This window comes from Homarus americanus, unplaced genomic scaffold (assembly GCF_018991925.1).
Source record: "Homarus americanus isolate GMGI-L3 unplaced genomic scaffold, GMGI_Hamer_2.0 scaffold30108, whole genome shotgun sequence".
Taxonomy (NCBI): Eukaryota; Metazoa; Arthropoda; class Malacostraca; order Decapoda; family Nephropidae; genus Homarus; species Homarus americanus.
Genome location: NW_024748109.1, coordinates 11779721 through 11800155, shown reverse-complemented (window position 1 = coordinate 11800155; position 20435 = coordinate 11779721). Strand labels below are relative to the sequence as shown.

General features: G+C 38.3%; 2 protein-coding genes across 2 annotated transcripts in view; one reads left to right on the top strand and one right to left on the bottom strand.

Moving 5' to 3' along the window:
• LOC121880133 (SH3 domain-containing protein C23A1.17-like) overlaps nucleotides 1-5661 on the top strand; it is a 23573-nt gene extending 17912 nt beyond the window's left edge. Inside the window, exon 4 of the mRNA XM_042387194.1 lies at nucleotides 5483-5661. Within this exon, the coding sequence (XP_042243128.1) occupies nucleotides 5483-5661 (179 nt within the window). The remainder of the gene's footprint in view (nucleotides 1-5482) is intronic.
• Nucleotides 5662-5890: 229 nt separating this feature from the next.
• The window catches only part of LOC121880058 (E3 ubiquitin-protein ligase synoviolin A-like), a 79668-nt gene continuing 65123 nt past the window's right edge, over nucleotides 5891-20435 (bottom strand). The window contains 1 exon segment of the mRNA XM_042387063.1: nucleotides 5891-6074. Coding sequence (XP_042242997.1) covers nucleotides 5906-6074 — 169 coding nt within the window. The 3' untranslated portion in view covers nucleotides 5891-5905.

The window sequence follows — 20435 nt, the reverse complement described above, 5'->3', positions numbered from 1 at the left end:
ATCAGTATGCCGATTTCAGTTACGTATTGCTGTCCCTAATCTGTGAGGACTTTGTTTTTGAGTGGGCATTCGCCAGAATCTATCAGTCAATTGATCCACAGCAATTTGGCAATATGAGGACCTCCTCTACATCACACTGCTTAGTGAGCTTTCAGGATTTTCTGCACAAAAACCTGCAGAAACGTAAGACATCACTGGCCGTTGCCCTTGTTGACTTCAGGAAGGCCTTTGACCTTGTTGATTACTGCAGTACTGCACTGTTATCAACAAGGCCATTGCACTAGGGCTGCCCACCAACCTGGTCTCATGGCTCACTGATTTCTTGAGTGGACGTCGTCAGGCAGTGAGGTATCAAGGCTCGGTCTCCACGTTCCAACACCTCACCTGCAGTGTTCCCCATGAGACCAAGATGGGACCACTGTGCTTCCTCATCCTGATCAACGACGCTCTATTGGACACTCCTCACAGGTGGAAGTATGTGGATGACTGCACTGTGGGGGTTTCAGTGGACAACACCGCACCAGACTACTCATTGCTACTAGGCACCCTGGACAGGCTACAGGCATGGACTACGGAGAACAAGGTCATCGTCAACCACACCAAAACCATAGTCATGCACATCAATACCGCCACCACTCCAGTGCAAGCCCCAGCAGTCACAGTGGGTGCCCATCCTCTCCAGCTAGTGCAGTCTGCCAAACTCCTGGGTGTCACTATAGACAACAAACTGGACTGGAAGGCCTATGTAAATAACACAGTCAAGGCAGCCTCGTACCATCTCTACATGCTACGACGACTTAGGTCACTTGGGACACCCACGCCAGAGCTGAGGACTATCTACAACGCCTTTAGTCTTCCCAAACTAACGAATGCGTCACCAGCCTGGTCATCTTCTCTCAACTCCACCCAAGAACGTCGGCTAGAGAAGGTACAGAAAAAGGCCTGCAGAATAATGCTCGGCGCAGAATACTCCGGCTACATCAATGCTCTCTCCACCCTGGAAATGCCATCCCTCAGTGACCTCCACCACCAAGCACTGGAAAGGTTTGGCAGCCAACCAATGCACCACCCTCGTCATCGCCACCTCCTGCCACCGGCAGTACCCCGCCCACCTCGAACAGTCCGCCACTACAACAAAATTAAGCCCATAAGAGCCCACACCGATAGATATAAGAATAGCACCATCCCATCTATTGTTAAAATAATAAATAACTCCTGATTTATGTACTGTACAGCCCTGTAAATGTATTCAACGCATATTATATCATTATGTCCAAATCAAATGTAAGTCTGTATATTTTCAGCCACCGGCTGCAACTCTATTAATAAACCATTTAAAAGCAAAAATAAAACACACACACACAAACACATTTACAATACAGGTAAAGGAAATTACTGTCTCTAGAACGAATGGCTCCCTGTCCTAGCTGCAAAAATGAAGGCAACTTTAAAATTACCCACAGACATTCTTGGGTACATCCAGGGTGTCATCCACGAATAATAGAGGACTGCAAAATAAAAATCCACAAACTTGGGGGAGGCGCCCTGTACTCAAATTATTCGCTGTCTTGCAAGGATTCCAGCAATGCAAGTTATATTCTGCTAAGTCTAGCCTGACATTTTACAGTAGAAAGTCAATTTAACGCAAATCTATTTAAAATTATTGATTTAAAGTGACACCCACAATTAAGGACAGTGTATCAATTTAAAGCAAATCTTTCCTATTTTACGTGAATCAAATCTGGCGAGTCATATGGAAACAATATTTTGTTTCATTCCTAATGTTTTCCGCCACACACCTCTCTGGGCAGCTACAAAGCTGCCTGCCACCCTCCCGCATCCTCCGTTCTCACGCAGATGCTCTAGTGAATGGACATACTGTGTGACACTATCTTTTCTACCACGTGCATCAACCATCGCCACTATGTCCAAGAGGCCAGCCACTACATCATTAACTGGCCAATCTACGTCTGGGCAGACACTGCCATCATCCAGTGCTTCCCGCGTGTCAGGTGCCTCCACAACCACACCACCAGACAGTGATGTGGATGATGAGCTGGCCGAGTTGGGTTCTGCATCTTCAGAGGATGACTTGCCTAACTAAAGGTGGGTGAAAATCTATTTTTGACAGCATAAAGTAATGAAAAACTAAGTTGAGTGGAAAGTGAAAGTGCAGGGTGAGGGACAGTGATGCGAGGCAGCAGACAGTGCAGTACCACGCAGTAACAGTACCGTCCATCTCTCAACTCAACTGCAGGGAGTGCTTGCTGCATATATATCATTACGCCATATATTTTTCTCATATCTATTAGTTAATAAAAGTCTTTTTAGTATTTTTTGTTTCTCTCAAGTACCCAACTAAATTGTTCCATTGAAACAACACTTCGATTTAAAGCGACCTCTACTGGAACATATTTCGCGTTATATCGACGTTCTACTGTATATGATAAAAACTTTAAACCTAAGACCACCTTCACCCTGCTTGGGAGAGGAGGGAAGGGGTGTTTATTTACTGAATGTTTTTTGTTTTAGCTCATAAAATTCATACAAATTACCCGGCCAGAATATAATTTGCATTGCTGGAATTCTTGTAGGATTGTGATTATTTTGGATATAAACATCATTGAATTTGCATTAGACATACAAGTTTTAGATCTAATGTAAGAATTTTGATTACAAAGAGCAAAAATGTTATCTTTTGTGCAAAATATATGACGTTTATATTCAAAATATTCCTGGTCTTGCAAGGAATCCAGCAATGTCAATAGGTCATATGTCACCAAATTAAAATAAAAGCAAAGAAGACTAAAATCAAATAATGCAATGTAAAATGCATAAATAACAAATAGTGTAAGACTTTCTTAAAAAACATTTAAATGTAAATAGACAAACCTCTAAGCTTGTCTAGAAGGCCAGCTTCCTCCACGAAGGAGAGGACGTCCCCCCCCCCAGCACCAAAGAGAGACAGTAAGACCCGTCTCCCTCCTGGCACTGGGAGAGGTGCTTACGACAAAGATCTCAGAGACTGGGGCACTCCACCAAGAGGTGTCACATAATCAATGGGACCAGGCAGTCATCACAATAGGATGGGAGGTGTCCTTTCAATTAAAAAACCACGAGTCAGTCATGTGAGGCTAATGTGGAGGTGGGCCAAAGCAGTCTCCCAGTGGCACGACAGTCCCTGATATCACCAGGCATCCAAAGCAGGGTGAATGTTGCGGAGCTTGTTTGCTTAAATAGCAACCCACCTGCATTACATACTCGAGTGGATAGCAGCTCTTATTACTAGTTTCATATCGAGGCAGGTAGAGCGGAATGATGCGGCACAAGACGAATAGGAGCTGCTTTCACGAAAGCATCAGCATGCTCATTCCCTTCTACCCCACATGGGCCAGAAGCCAGCAAAAATGGACTTCTGGCCCTGAAGTTGGAAGAAAAACTGCCACCGTAAAATATCTATAACTAGGGGATGGGACAATAAGACACTAGCTAAGGGCTGAAGATCACTACAAGAGTTGCTAAAAATCATAAAATCGCTATGAGGTTGGGTAAAAATAATCTTGAGGGCAAGTAAAATACCCGAAAGCTCTGCCGTAAGGATAGATGCGATAGTGGGGGACTACTGTCCCAACAGAATTTGGGAAAGAAAGGTTATGAAATGTTTACTGTTTGAATATCACTGATTAGTAATACAGGTTGACATTCCCTTATCCGCAATTTTGAAAACCGAAAAGCTCTGAAATCCGAAAGTTTTTCGTGGAGTATCACTCGTGTGCATGACATACCCCAAGTGACGCCGAACATGACCTGACGCTGCCGGCGCTTGATTCACTCCGGGCGGCGGGTGTGAGGCGTCAGTTGTGTCTCAGCGCTGCTACTAGTCACACCTGCATCTGATGCTCTCTGATATTTTTTGTGATTTTGTTTAATTTCAATGTGAAAACATCAAAAAGAGCTTCAGATACCCCAATGGGTAACAGTGAGAAGAAAAGGAAGCATCTCTCATTATCGATAGCACAGAAAGTGGAGTTATTACAGAAGCTTGATTGTGGTGTGCCTGTGCGGCATCTTTCTAAAGAATATGGTGTGGGAAATACCACAGTAAATGACTTAAACAAACAGAAAGACAAGTTGTTTAAGTTTTACACTGACAGTGATGACCATAAACTAATGAAAAATAGGAAAACATCGCATAGGACAAAAAATGAAGATCTTGACCATGTGCTGATTGAGTGGATTCGACAATGAAGAAGTGAACCTATGCCACTGACTGGTTTGTTGGTCATGAAACAAGCTATAATATACCGTGAAGAACTGAACATTGAAGGTGAGTGTGAATACTCAGAAGGTTGCTGCATAAATTTAAGAGGCGTCATGGAATAAAATCTCTGAAAATCTGAGGTGAAAAAGGTTCTGCTGAACATGAAGCAGCTGAAAATTACATTGACAAATTTGCCAAAACCTTAGTCCTGAACAAATTTACAATGCTGATGAAACAGCTCTGTATTGGCGCTAAGTTCCTAGAAAAACATTAACAACGGCTGATGAGAGAACACCGACAGGTGTTAAGGATGCTAAGGACAGGTTGACTGTCCTTGGGTGTGCATTGCACACACTTGGCAGTGATTGGAAAAAGCCAATGACAGAGATGTTTGAAAGGTGTATGCAATTTACCTGTGCATTATTATGCGAACCAGAGAAATATGTTCTGACTGGTTCAATAACCACTTCGTACCAGCGGCACGAGCTCATTGCAGGCAAGCTGGACTGAAAGAAAACTAAAATTTTATTGTTCCTTAACAATTGCTCTGCACATACCCTGGCTGAACTTCTTGTGAAGAGTAATGTTTTCGGCATTTACTTTCCCCCCAATGTGACATCTTTAATACAGCCTTGTGACCAAGGAATTTTACGCTCCATGAATAGCAAGCATAAAGACTTTTTTTAACTGTATGCTTGATGCAGTCAACAAAGGTGTAGGAATCCAAAGCTTCCTGAAAGAGTTCAATGTTAAGGATGCCATTTACGCAATTGCTAATGGTTGGAACGCTGTTGATAAACCAACATTAACAAATGCTTGGCACAGAGTTTGGCCTAAAGCGATGTTTGATGTGGATGAAGATGCAGATGAAGACTGAAGGATTTCATGTCGCTAAGGAGATGATGATGATATCAAACCACCTTACTTACGCCAAAGGTTTATCATCCAAAAGTGTAAATAAGTTAGAGGACTCTGACATCAAAGAAGTGCTGAACATTGACAATGATGCACCTGTTGTGCATTCATTGAGTGATGGGGAAATTGCTGAAATGGCGTTAAATAAAGATAAGCATAGTAGTGATGATGACGATGACATTGTGAACACAGGTGAAAAAATCCCCATAGACGATGCAGTGAAAATGTGTGATCAGTTAATTAATGTCCTTGAACAACGGGCATTTATCAGTGAGCATGAGATTATGGCATTTTACTCAATTAAAGAGAGACTCCTTAGACAGAAACCAATGTTAATGAGACAGATGACACCGGAAGAAGTCTTTAAAAAGGCCATCTGTCGTAGTGCGGAGTCATCACTTGAGAGTGATGTCCGACTCCAACCTGATGACGACGATGACAATACTGATGTACCCTCTTCTCTGAGATCATCAAGCCAGATGTAATGTGCCTTAAATGCATGTATATGTACTTGTATATGTTTTGAAGTTTCACTGAAAGTTTTCCTTACAAATAAACTGTACTAGAGTATTTATGGATTATTTTTATCCCACGATATCATTTATACGGTATATATACCGTACTACAGTTCTGAAATCCGAAACACATCTGGCCCCAAGGGTTTTGGATAAGGGAATGTCAACCTGTAGTGGCTGTTCAAATCTTTCATAGATTTCTAGTTGACATATTTTACTGTACAAGAAATTCTTCCTTACCAGTGACCATTTCTTCTCTGCAGATAATACAAACATTGTCAACAGCTGTCAGTTCCTCTGGTGTAGCATCTGGATATAATGTGTTCATGTTCCGGATGGCACGTCGGGAGAGAATCACATCATTCAGTGCTCTTTTGAAGGATCTGTGAAAAAAAAAGATGTTTAAACCTTTATTTCCAAAATTATATGAGGTTTTCATTTACAGTAATAAGACTGAGAACAAAGGAAGGGGTACAATATGAAACTGAAACCTTAAAAAGAAGGATGTGAACTCGCCTTTGTTCTTGGATGTGGGAATAAAAAAAAGCTAGGATGCCGATTTTTTGGGGAGGCCTCAATTGTGACTATCTTGGTGTAGCTTAGACAAAATTTCAATCATATAATTTGAAAAAATAAAAATATGGAAAATTTTGAAGTACAAGTGCTTCTTTACTTAAGAACGTTCAACTTACAAACTTTCAGGGATACCAACATCATCACTGAGGGGGGTTACCGCACCACCCCTGGGGGGGGGGGGTAATAGTGACCGCGCCACCCCTGGGGGGAGGGGTAAAAGTGACCGCGCCACCCCTGGGGGGAGGGGTAAAAGTGACCGCACCACCCCTGGGGGGAGGGGTAAAAGTGATGGCAACATCCCCCTCCCCCAAAGGGTCACCTCACTGTCAACTGTATTGCATATTTGTTTCATTAATTAGTTAAGATACATTACTGTAATAATCTGTGTTTATTAAAACCTGTACCCTTCATATACAATACAGTACAGTAAAAAATGTCATTCAAGAAATCTTCTCGTCATAAGACCCACTAATCCCCCGACCCAGTAATGAGTGACCTGACATTGCCTCAGGTTAGGTTAGTAATGTGACCCAATAATCTCCCACCCAACCTTCATCACAAGTGTTAAGACATGATTAGTTATGCATTACAGTCAACTGAGTGAAGTGTCTGCTAGTACAATATATACAGTACACAAGAACACTTGCCAACAGTGCGTAACAGAGAAGTGACCGATCGCCCAAGCTACTAACGAGTCGATCAGTGGTGAAGAGGATAAAAGTAACACAGCTCTATTCACACCCATATAATATAGAGCTTTAGTTTTTTTAAATATATTTATTTAACCAAATTTTTAGATAAAGTATTTAGGATTCTTTCGATGAAAAAAAAAATGGTGCCTCCAACAAAATTACAGGTTGTACCTCTCTAGTCCGGCAACCTCGGGACCTGACCTGGATAGATAGTGACTTGTGCTTATGCTTGGAAGCACTAGTACCACTTTCTCTGCATCATGGTCTCCTTGAAGACATATTGAAGGGTTAAATGTCGTATAGTAGCTTCTCAAATTTCGCGAGTTTTTAATTCAACGTATTTTATTGGAACACACAAAAAAAAATAAATAAAAATTTGGACGGCGGAAACTTGAATTTCGACGGGTTTGAACGGCTCGCCAACGTGCAGACGACGTGCATAATCGTGTAAACAGCGTCATTTCTCTTATGTACAAAAGATTCATTATTGTTTATTACTGAATGTCTTTTTTATTGAATTAAAGTTTATGTGTGCAAAATGAGCAATACAATTCATTAATAATACGTAGAATATTAAAACACACGAGGAAATGACACAGCATTGTATTCGTTGATTACAAAACCAGTGACTGACTGGTTCTACATATAAAACTGAAGAAAATAAGACTTTGGTTGTAGCTGTAGTAAAATTAATATGGTTGTTTTAAGTCATGTTATTTAATGTTAATAAATGGAACAATAGAAGTAGCTAACGATAATGGTAAAGAAAAAAGAGAGATCGCATATGTAAGTGCGCACACGTGAAAACATATCATCATTACTTTACATAAGAATATGAAAACAACACTTATTTACTGTTCATATATACACCTAGACCCCGACTTACGACGGGGTTAGGGACCCAAATCCAGGTCGTAAGTCCGACATGGTCGTAAGTCCGACATGGTCGTAAGTCCGACATGGTCGTAAGTCCGACATAGATTAAAAAAAAATCTACAATGAAATACAGTACAGTAAAAGTAATGAATAATGATGAATGGATACAGTACAGTGAAAGTAATAAATAATAAGGAATGGATACAGTGTGACTGAGCACTTAACCTTTAATGTAGTCAGCTGAATGCACATGGGGCCCCCATAATTTTCTAATTATACATGGAGACTACATTAACTGGAAACGTTTCAGTATAGAAAATGCGTGTGTCATTTAAAAAAAATTTATTTTTTTTTTTTTTTTTTTTTTTTTTATCTATATCTGAGGCGGTCGTAAGTCCCGACAGTCGTAAGTCCACGTAGTCGTAAGTCGGGGTCTAGGTGTATTTTAATTAATGTTTCTCAATTTGTTTTTATTGAATTAATGTTTGTGTGTGCAAAATTAACAATGCAATTTATTAATAATACGTGGAATATTAAAACACACAAGACGACGAGACGGCTGCCGGCATTGTTTATGTTAAAGCTTACAAAACCAGTGACTGATTGGTTCTACATACAAAACTGAAGAAACCATTAATGGTAAAAAAAAAAGTGAGACTGCGCGTATGTAAGTGCGCACATGTGAAAACATATCATCATTACTCTACATAAGAATATGAAAGCATCACTTATTTAATGCTCAAATATATTGAAGGGTTAAATGTTGTACTCTGTATAGACAAGCAGAGAGAGGGAGAGCAGCCGAACTGCCGGATGTAAACAAACCTTAATTTCCTCCGGCTTTGTTTTTTTTTTTTAACAGGGATTAGCCCACCCGAGCATAGGTCACTTAGGTCACTGACCCACATTGGGGCTGAGTGGCAAAAATTTAATACTCCTGTAATAATAATAATAATTCAGATAAGTAAAAAAAAAAAAAAACTGCCTATCTACCTATTGGACAAACTAAAATCGTTCCGGACCACGGGAGTTTCCGGACCACAGAATGCCGGACTAGAGAGGTACAACCTGTATAACTGATTTTATTGACTCCGGTATCAACATTTCCCACCACTATATCATATAGAAATATTTCGTTTAAGGATATCTTATTGGAAACGTTTCGTAGAGAATACATTAAGAGATCATTATGGTATCAAATTCATCTCCCTATCACAATTAACCACATTTGAGTGAGGAAGGGGGGGTGGGACTGATCACACGACCCTGCCCCCCAAAGGTTGCTTCCTTCAGCACACACCAACACCACCCACACATCACACACAAAAACACCCTCCAAGAACCACACATGCACCCCAACACACACACACACACACACACACACACATTCCAACACCACTTACACACCCCCCAGCAAGGAAATTAAGACACATATGCATGTGTGTGACTGTTGAGGAGCGCTTGGCAACACTTATTTCCACTCCATCTCTCTATTTACCCACACCTTTCTCACTCCACATTTTAAAATATTATGTAATGTAATGTTGAAGGGATACAGCATTGCTCATTTACACTTATACTTATCACAATCTCCCTAAAAATACTTTAGGTTTCGTGTTTATTCAAGACATCTTCAGGGCATGAGACCCACTAATCCCCCGGCCAAGAAAGGGTGACCTGACATTCCATCAGAAGGGCACTAATATGAGACCACTATTCCCCCACCCTACCTTCACCTGACATCGAGTCAGATCAGGGCAGTTACACGAGACCCACTAATCCCCCTTAGCTCCATGGGAGTGGAAAACACCAGTCTTTGCTGTAACACACAGCTTCATTGATGCCCGTATCATATAGATTTTTAATTGTCAAATATATTTATTTTACCAAACTTTTCGAGAAACTATTCTGGATTGTTATAGTAAAGAAATAAAGTTTCTAACTTAATTAGAACTGTATTTACGGACTTTGGTAGTTTAGACTCAAGGAAAGCATCCTAAGCACTCGGAAACAATCTGGGGAAGTGGGCTAGTCTGTGTGTGCAAGATGTCTAGTTTAGACATTCGTAAACTACTCCCAGTAACCAGAAAAGATTCCGGGGATAATGAATTTTTCAGGGTCTGAGAAAGTCATCTGGTTAGCCAAAAATCTCTCATCCACAGAAGAGTTCTGCACGAAATTGTTCCGGCTAACGGGGATATCACTATACAGTAAAAGTCCAAAAATCGGGATGCCAGAAATCCGGACCACCCGAGAATCCGGACTTTTCGAAAACTAATTTTTTTTTTTTTTTTTTTAGCGGGCTTTTGTGTGTATGTGTGCGCGCATGCGTGAGCGCCACAGCTGCACAGCGACAACAAGCGACCACGTGGTCGCCACTTTGAAACGAGCAATCAAACTGTGACAACATATGTAACTTTGAGTCATACTCTCCATTTACAGAGTCCTGTACAAGCCCATAATAATGGCTCCTAAAGTAGATAAACTTCGTTGTGTAAAGAGAAAGAAGAAAACGTTGAAATTGAGTGACAAACTTGAAATAATTAAGAAACTAGAACGTGGTGTGAGCAATACTGTTCTAATGGAAACATACGACATTGGAAAGTCTACAATTTATGATATAAAAAAGGCAAAGAATAAAATTCTAGAATTCACAGCTTTTTCTTTAAACCTGCTCATTTTGATAAATGAAACGTGCTATATTTGCTAATGAATAAACTATCAAAATGTACCTGTTCATCTCTTCTTTATTCTTAATTAAATTTGAATTTTAAAAGTACTGCCTGAGAATCCTGAAAATCCGAAAATCCGGACCGACCCAATCCCCAAGCAGTCCGGATTTTTGGACTTCTACTGTATTTTTTTTGGCCTGGGTATTATGGTGAAGTACTGTTAGATAACTGAATTCAGTATTATTTTATTCTTGACCAATCAAAGAAAAAACCATACGTATACAGTAGTACCCCGCTTAACGCGGTCAATAAAACCCACAGGGTACCGTGTTAAGTGAAAACCGCGCTAAGTGAACAACAGAACATATGGGATTAATTCCAATAGAAACTGGCCCGACCCCCAAACTCCACTTTTTCCAACACAATACCTATGTTCTAGTAAAAATAACATTTTAATTTTATGATGGTACATGCACACAATTAATACTTAAGAGAAATAGAGAAATACAGTCGCCAAGTTAATGTCCATTCAAATAATGGACTCAACTCCCTCCCCTTCTTCTCACACTACACTCACTGGCTCTTCCCTCTGAGAAATTTTGGGGGGAAAACCACAAAATTTTAATAAATAATACCACAAACTAAAGTTAGGATAATACAATTGACATTGCTGGATTCCTTGTAAGACTTGGAATATTTTGAATATAAATGTCATATATTTTGCACAAAAGATAACATATTTACTCAGAGTAAACATTATATCTAAAATTTGTATGTCTAATGCAAAATCTATGATGTTTATATTCAAAATGATCACCAAATTGTAAGAATTCCAGCAATGTAAATTATATTCTGGCCGGGTAATTTGTATGAATACTATGAGCTAAAACAAATATCATCAGTTAATAAAAAAAAAAATATTCTTCACGACACTATCTGTCAATCAAAGTACCCCACCTTGCCTCCCCCCCTCATCCAACCAGGCCAGGTGGTCGGTCAGTCCCAACCCTTCCCCCCACTCCCCACCAATCCTCCCTTCAAGAGTTGTTGGGTGAAAAAACTAAATTTTAACATTTAGTATTAAATAATACCTCAGATTAAAGTTAGGATAATATAATTGACATTGCTGGATTCCTTGTAAGACCAGGAATATTTTGAATATAAATCTTATATATTTTGCACAAAAGATAACATATTTACTCAGAGTAAACATTATATCTAAAATTTGTATGTCTAATGCAAAATCTATTATGTTTATATTCAAAATGATCATCAAATTGTAAGAATTCCAGCAATGTAAATTATATTCTGACCGGGTAATTTGTATGAATTTTATGAGCTAAAACAAATATCTTCAGATAATAAAAAAAAAATATTCTTCACACGGTAACAGATGGTCGGTGGGTCGCTCCCTCCCCCCCACCACCCCTCCCTACCAGATGTGTGGGAAAACCAGAATATTTACCTTTTTAGTAATAAATAATACCTCAAACTAAAGTTAGGATAATATAATTGACATTGCTGGATTCCTTGTAAGACCAGGAATATTTTGCACAAAAGATAACATATTTACTCAAGAGTAAACATTATATCTAAAATTTGTATGTCTAATGCAAAATCTATGATGTTTATATTCAAAATGATCATCAAATTGTAAGAATTCCAGCAATGTAAATTATATTCTGGCCGGAAAATTTGTATGAATTTTATGAGCTAAATTAAAAAAAATTATACTTCACCGTGTAAAGGGGTACACCCACCGCGGAATGTGAGCATCCTGGGTTCTGGCAGGGCACCACGTAAACGTGGAAACGCGGAATGTGGGACCGCGTAAAGTGAGGGTTGACTGTATATAGTATACCTGTACAGTATATGTAAAATGTAAAATTTTAATTAAGAGAGAAAAACAAAATACATAGCGTTTTAGACCTGCGCGCTCTGTTTACACCACACGTTCACTTTGAAACACGTGAGAAATTTTTAAGCGTCCTCAGTGCTTTCTGATTTACTGTTTCTCCAATTTTGTGACTATGGAAAAGAAGAATATCTCCGGGAAGCGTTCTGGTGATCGCATTTCCGGTGGTGATCGTAAAAGAAAGGCTATAACACTTGAAGAAAAGCTTGATGTTGTCAAGCGTTTTGAAAATAAGGAAAGAACATGTGATATTGTGCGTGCAACGGGAATAAAGGAGTCTACTTTAAGCACCATTAAAGACAATGCAGCAAAGATTAAAGGAAGCTGTATTGCTGGAAAAACCTTGAGTGCTAGCAAAAGTGTGAGATCACGGCCAAAGGAACTTGAGGAGATGGAATGGCTTCTAAGTGTTTGGATAGAAGATCAAACGAAAAAGTGATCTGGGACCAGCTTCCTCACCATTAAAGAGAAAGCCTTATCAATATATGAGGACCTAAAGAAAAAAGCTGAAAATCCTGCTCATGTGGTTGCCTTTAGTGCTAGTAGTGGATGGTCTTCTGGTTTTAAGAACCGCTATGCGTTTCATAATGTAAAGTTATGTGGTGAAGCAGCCAGCGCCGACGAAGAAAGTGCCCGGGCATTTCCTCCCACTGTAAAGAAATTGATTCAGGAAGAAGGCTACAACTTAGACCAAATTTTTAATTTGGATGAAACAGGTTTATACTGGAAGCACATGCCAACAAGAACTTACATTTCCAAGAATGAAGCACATGCTCCAGGCTTTAAGGCTGCGAAGGACCGTGTGACAGTGTTGTTGGGTGCAAATGCTAGTGGAGACGTAAAGCTTAAGCCTGTGTTGGTGTATCACTCTGTCAACCCGCGAGCTTTAAAGGGTTACATAAAGTCTACTCTAGGTATTCACTTTAGGTCAAGCAAAAAAAGGTTGGATGACGGGACAAATTTTTTCTGACCTTCTTGTGGATGTTTTTGAAAATGTGTTTAAAAAATATTGCAAGAAGAAGAATATAGGTTTTAAGATTCTCCTCATTTTAGATAATGTGCCAAGCCACCCTCCCACCATTGCTGAGCTTTCTGACAATATCAAAGTGCTCTTTCTACCTCCAAATACAACATCTCTCCTTCAACCAATGGACCAAGGAGTAATAGCAGCCTTCAAAGCCTAATTATTTGAGGCGTACATTTAAGAAACTTATTGAAGCTACTGAAGAAGGAAATGATAAGGCCAGTGTTCTTCAGTTTTGGAAAAATTTCAACATCAAGCATGCAATTGACATCATTGTGGAGGCCTGAGGTGAAGTAAGTAAGGACTGCTTGAGTGGAGTTTGGCGGAAGCTTCTCCCAGATTTAATTCATGATTTTACAGGCTTTGATGCATCAGAGGAGCTCCCAAAAATTAAAGAAAATTGTGTTTCTCTTGCAAAGCAAGTTGGCTTTGCTGAAGTGGAAAGCGCTGATGTTGAGGAACTGCTCGAGTCCCACTGTGAAGACCTCTCTACAGAAGATCTACAACAGCTTGTTGCTGCTGGGGAAATAGAAGATGCCGAAGATGAAGAAGTCCAGGATGCAAAACCACGAGAGCTTCCCACTTCTGTTTTGTCTTCTATCCTGAGGGAAGTTGATAAGCAGTTGCAGATCTTGGAAGACAATGACTACAATGCAGAAAGGAGCAGGATTGCAGTTCGTGGTGTTAAATCTTTTTTGGCACCTTATGAACAGCTTCTTTGTGAAAGAAGAAAGACAGCAAAGAAGCAAACATTAGACGTCTTTTTTAAGTCAACCCCCAAGAAGCAGACTGAAGACACTGAACCACAGCCATCCACTTCTGGAATTAGACGTTTTTTTCTTCCCTCCCATGCAACCAAAACTGCACCTGATGATGATGATACTGATGATGACGATAACAACTGTCAAATCCTGTCTGCATGACTCCTCAACATCAACCTTCTCCGCCATCAAGTTATATTTATATTTTTTCAAGGTAAAGTGTAACATTTACTGTATGATTTCATTATTAGATATGAATGTAACATTTATTTAGACTGTTCTATCCTTTGTGTTAGGCTAACTACGAAATTTTTTTCGATTTCGAGTAATCTGCACCTAACCCTATTTTCTCCATAAGCCCTGTTATTTCTATTACGCGAATTTCTATAACACGATGTTTTACAAGAACACAACTATTGCGTTATAGCAGAACTGACTGTATGCACTGAATATAAAAATTATGCATTTTATGTGATGTGACTGTGGTGTGCACATACTAGATATGTAGGTACTGGTATTATTTTGGCCTTTACCAGTTATAATAAACCTCACCATCAGCAGGCAGTGTGGGTGATTGTGGCTTTTCTTCTCCGCCCCTCTTTCACCACAACACTTTTTTTCACTCTCTCCTGCTTTGTAAAACTTTCTTCAATCTTAGTGGCATGTCTGATTACTATAATACAGTAAAACCTCAATAAATCAGTCGTCAACATATCGGAATTGACTTTTTTGGGACTGAGGTGCTATGGTCACCAGAAATACTAAAATAAATAAATACAGTATAGTCTGGATTTACACGGTTTTTGTTTACGCGTTTGGTCATTTACGCAGCACCTTGCCAGAATGAAATGTTTTAATTACGCGGTAAATTTCATCATTTACGTGGGTGAAGTATAATTTGTTTATTTATTGAAGATATTTGTTTTTAGCTCATAAAATTCATAGAAATTACCCGGCCAGAATATAATATACATTGCTGGAATTCTTATAAGATGGTGATTAATTTAAATATAAACATCCTACAATTTGCATTAGACATACAAATTTTAGATCTAATTTAAGAATTTTATTAGAAAGAGCAAAAATTTTATCTTTTGTGCAAAATATATGACGTTTATATTCAAATTATTAGCAGTCTTGCATGGAATCCAACAATGACAATTATATTACCCTAACTTTAGCCTGAGGTATTATTTATTACTAAACCTAAAAACCTAGTGTTTTCACCCAAACATTTCTCAGAGAGGGAGGAGCCAGCGAGCGTGGGAAGGGGGGGGGGGGTTGAGTCCATTATTTGAATGGACATTAACCGGCGACTGTAATTCTCTTAAATATTAATTGTGTGTGCATACCATCATAAAATTAGGATGTTATTTTTAGTACAACGTGGGTATTGTGTAGGAAAAAGTGGAGTTTGGGGGTCGGCCCAGTCTCTATTTCAATTAATCCCATATGTTCTGTTATTTCGTTCATGCGTTTCTCGTTTTACGTGGACCTCCACGGGTTCAATTGACCGTGTAAATGAAGACTATACTGTAAGTTCAAATTAAAGAAATGTGGAAGGTTAAAAAAAATTATATGAACATCATTTACTCCCCGAATATTGTACAGTGGTCTAATCAGATTTTTGTATAGGCCTACCAAGAACTAAGACAATGTGAATCGTATGTAAACGGGCTGGGGTTGACCGGGTGTTGCCGCATTCATCAAGTTTATTATTTATTGATTCAATATTATATTCTCATATGATTGGCCTCTTATGGTTTATGGTTCATCATAATTTGTAATATGACTAGAATATAAAGGGATAAGCTGTATCTGAATCTATTTACTCAGGATGCATTAGTGTGACAGCTTTCAGCAAATAAGCTTACAACAGGGTCATTATAGCGCACTGTATAGTATTTGACATGAAGATACCTCCCTAACAAGATTATTTTTTCCTTTGAGTTGTACATGATGGTTCAATTTGGCTACTTGTACACTTAGACAACTGATTAATAAATAAACCAGGGTATATGCAGATACATAATACTGTACACTGCAATATTATTTATTAATTGAAGATAAATACACAACTGTACTGTACTAATTTACTAAGTGTTGAAGACAGATGTTGTGGTAAGCAGTTAAGCCTATCAACTGTTTGGACTTTGTAAACTAATAACACATGGTGTTGAGTGTGCGATTCTTTTCATGAGAGCCGATTCTTTTAGGATAATATATCAACCTGCCACCAAATGAACCTAAATTATTAAGACGTGTTAAGGAATCCTGGGGGAGGAAGAAGCTACCCACCCACCCGCCCTCTTCCCCCTCCACTCTGCCAGGTGCTCCCAGATATACACTTGTCTTCCACACACAATATCCCCCTGTGCTCCTACACTTATTTGTTCTTATTTTTATCTTTATAATACTGTACAGTTCAGTGTATACAGTTTTCTCTTTATTCATAAGACAAATTCTGTGGTTACTTACATATAACACTATAGTAAATAACAATCATCTCGGTGACAACAGTTGTTGACAACCACACTTATATGTCTGATTTTCAACCCAGAGAGTTGTTTCATTTTTTTTATTGTTGATATAATAGTGTTTTAATAACCTTGTTAAAAACATATAGGCCTTAGCTGTTGAAGTGCAGTAATAACATAACATAACAATAGTAGTAGGTAGTAGGCAGCTACCAAACAGGGAGGTACTACTGCCTGGGAAGATATTGGAAGCATACCGTATATCTCGGCTTATAAGACGAAATTTGAACATTAAAAAAATCTGCCCAAAGTTAGGGGGTCGTCTTAAGCAACAAATATAAAATTCTTAAATCTTAAATATTGTGGTTTACTGTGTCAAGAGTGGTGATGGAAACATCGTAAGCCACTCACAAAGTCCTACCAGTAATTATTTTATACTGAAACTTACATTTGGCAAGCTGGATTCAAATTAAGATTACCGGTATATTAAAATAATAAAAATGTATTATAAACCTGTCTAACATACCCTGTAATAAACACAGCTGCTATCATCACACACCCCTCCCCCCCTCCCCCCCATTTGCCAGTGAGGAGACAAGAAAGGGAAAGTGACCGCGAGATTGGGCTATTTTTAGCCGTTGAGGTGATCAGTAATGCATACCGGGTATCGGTATATTTACTGATAATAATATTTATCTCCTATAAATAATTGATTTAAAATTTATTTTTTTACAAAGAATATTCAGTAAATGAGTGCGTTAATTCTTGAAACTATCGACAGTTAATTACAGACGCTTAAGTGACGTCACTAGTGTTTACACTACACCAGCCGGTAACATTTGATGCCATTACTTGAAATGAATTGGCCTTATTTTAAGTAACTAACTATAAATAAATACAAAAATTAAAAAAAAAGATCAAAAGTGAGAAATAATATACTGTATGTATGTTGTGTTGTCAAAGTAAGAGGAACAATTGAAACTGCAATTGTGTGTAAATGAGGCAGAAAGTCAGGTCAGCAACCTGGGACTTGGTCACAATTTTCGTTATGCCATATAGCAGCAGGGTCTACCATTAGACAACACATTATGCTTCCAATATCTTCCCAGGCAGTAGTACCTCCCTGTTTGGTAGCTGCCTACTACCTACACAATTTTTAGTAATATTAATTTGATACATGATAAATTAGACAAACTGAAAATAAACATCAAATTTAATTACCAAGACGCTTCCCATTGGCAGCTGTAAGAGGGGGAGATGGGCTATTTTTATCCCGTCTTTGTGTCTGAAGTGGCCAGTAATACCATATATTTATTGATCATAATACTTTTCTCCTATAAATAATTAATTTAAAATTTATTTTTTTACATAGAATATTCAGTAAATGACTTTTAATTCTTTTAACTACCGACAGTGGTAAATTTAGGATGACAATGATGAAGAAGAAGTCAGGTCATCTGATTCGGAGTTTGATTCTTAATGATTACCATATATGTGTAAGGTGACCACGTCAGGTCATGTTATCTATCCCCAAACGTGATACCCCTTCTCTCATTTGCCTTGTCCAGTTGTTGAGTTATCACTCCATAAGCAATAGCACTCTCTCCGTGTGAACACTACGGTATATTAATACTGTATCCAGCTACCATAAAACCTCACCATGGCTCCAATTGTTAAACGCAGGAGATATGAAGCTTGTTTTAAGCTGAAAGTGATAGCATATGCCCAGTCACACAACAATTGTGCTGCTTCAAGAGAATACGGTGTAACTGAGAAGATGGTGCGGGATTGGAGATCAAAGGAACACTTACTACGAAGTATGCCCAGGAATAAATGTGCAATGAGAAGAGGCACTGCACACTGGCCGATTCTAGAGAAGCACGCAGTAGACATGGTCCATGAGCAGCGTCAAAATGGGTATATTGTATCAAGAAACATGAAACGTATTTGGGCACTTAAGTGGGCTAAACAAAATCAAGAGCACAGCAAAGACTTCAAAGCCACGGCTTCATGGTGTAGCCGTTTTATGGAAAGAAGCAATCTGGTACTGAGGCAGAAGACAAAAATAGCACAAAAATTACCAGCAGATCTTAACTGTAAAATTGTTAATTTCCATCGCTACATAATACAACAACGTAAGAAACATTGTTATCCATTAAGCAACATCGGGAACATGGATGAAACACCTATGAACTTCGACATGGTCGGTAATCATACTGTTGATACAAAGGGTGCAAAAACAGTGTTAGTGAAAACAACAGGACACGAAAAGACACGGTTTACAGTAGTACTTTCATGCATGGCAGACGGAACCAAGTTGAACCCAATGCTAATTCTCAAGAGGAAAACAATGCCCAAAATCAAGTTCCCGGCTGGAGTTTTTGTTCACGTCAACGAGAAAGGGCGGATGGACGAACAAGGAATAAAGTTATGGATTGATCATATATGGTGTAGGCGACCTGGTGGCTTTCGAAAACAGCGTAGCCTCTTAGTATGGGATATGTTCGCGAGTCATTTAACAGAGGGAACAAAAACCAGCATGGCGAGGAACAACAGTGACATTGCAGTTATTCCTGGTGGATTAACTTCAGTTGTACAACCACTTGATGTTTGTCTAAACAAACCATTCAAGGACCGCGTTCGTGAACAATGGAACAAGTGGATGATCAGCGGCAAAAAGTCTTACACGAAAGGTGGGAATATGCGTGCTCCCGAACTGGATGTACTGTGTGATTTTGTTATCAAGGCATGGAATGATATTAATGTGGAAACAGTTATCAAGTCTTTTAAAAAGTGCGGAATATCTAATTCAATGGATGGTATGGAGGATGATATGTTGTGGGAGGACGAGGATGAAACAGAAGCCGAAGCCACGTCATCTGATTTGGAGTTTGATCCTTATGATGAAGCAGCCATAAATGTATCTCAGGATGTACTTGAAGAACTTATGATATCAGATGTTGATGATGTGGATTTTGAAGGTTTTTAATACATGATGACGTCAGTAATAATCATGTGCTAATAAAATTTTTAACTTGTCGGGTAATTTGCTTTTAAAATATTGTGACTTAGTAAATTAAATGTGTGCATGTGTATATATGTATACATACAGTATATATAAATATGTTTGTGTAATAAATGTATGTAGTAAGTACGTAATATTTTTTCACTCAAATCCTAATGAAACACTACTGGAGAACATTCCTTTGTCGCAAAACAAGTTTATAAATTAAAGAAAATAATTACAGTGTGTTTAATATATTACAGTATATTATAAATAAATAAATAAACAAATAATTCGGTAAATCTATTTCAAGTAAATGGAAAATAAGCAAACAAATGTTATTTACCAAGACGCTTCCCTCTGGCTCAGGGTGAGATGTAGGGGTAGATAACAAGGCTATTTATAGCCCGTCTTTGTGTCTGAAGTGGCCAGTACCCTAATGCACCATAAATAATTCATTGAACATTCATTTTATGTACATAGTATATTCAGTACATATATATATATATATATATATATATATATATATATATATATATATATATATATATATATATATATATATATATATATATATATATATATATATATATATATATATATATATATATATATATATATATATATATATATATATATATATATATATATATATATATATATATATATATATATATACACACACACAGTATTATTCCCGCCTAACGCGGTTTCACTTAACGCTTTTATCATATACGGTTGCCTGAG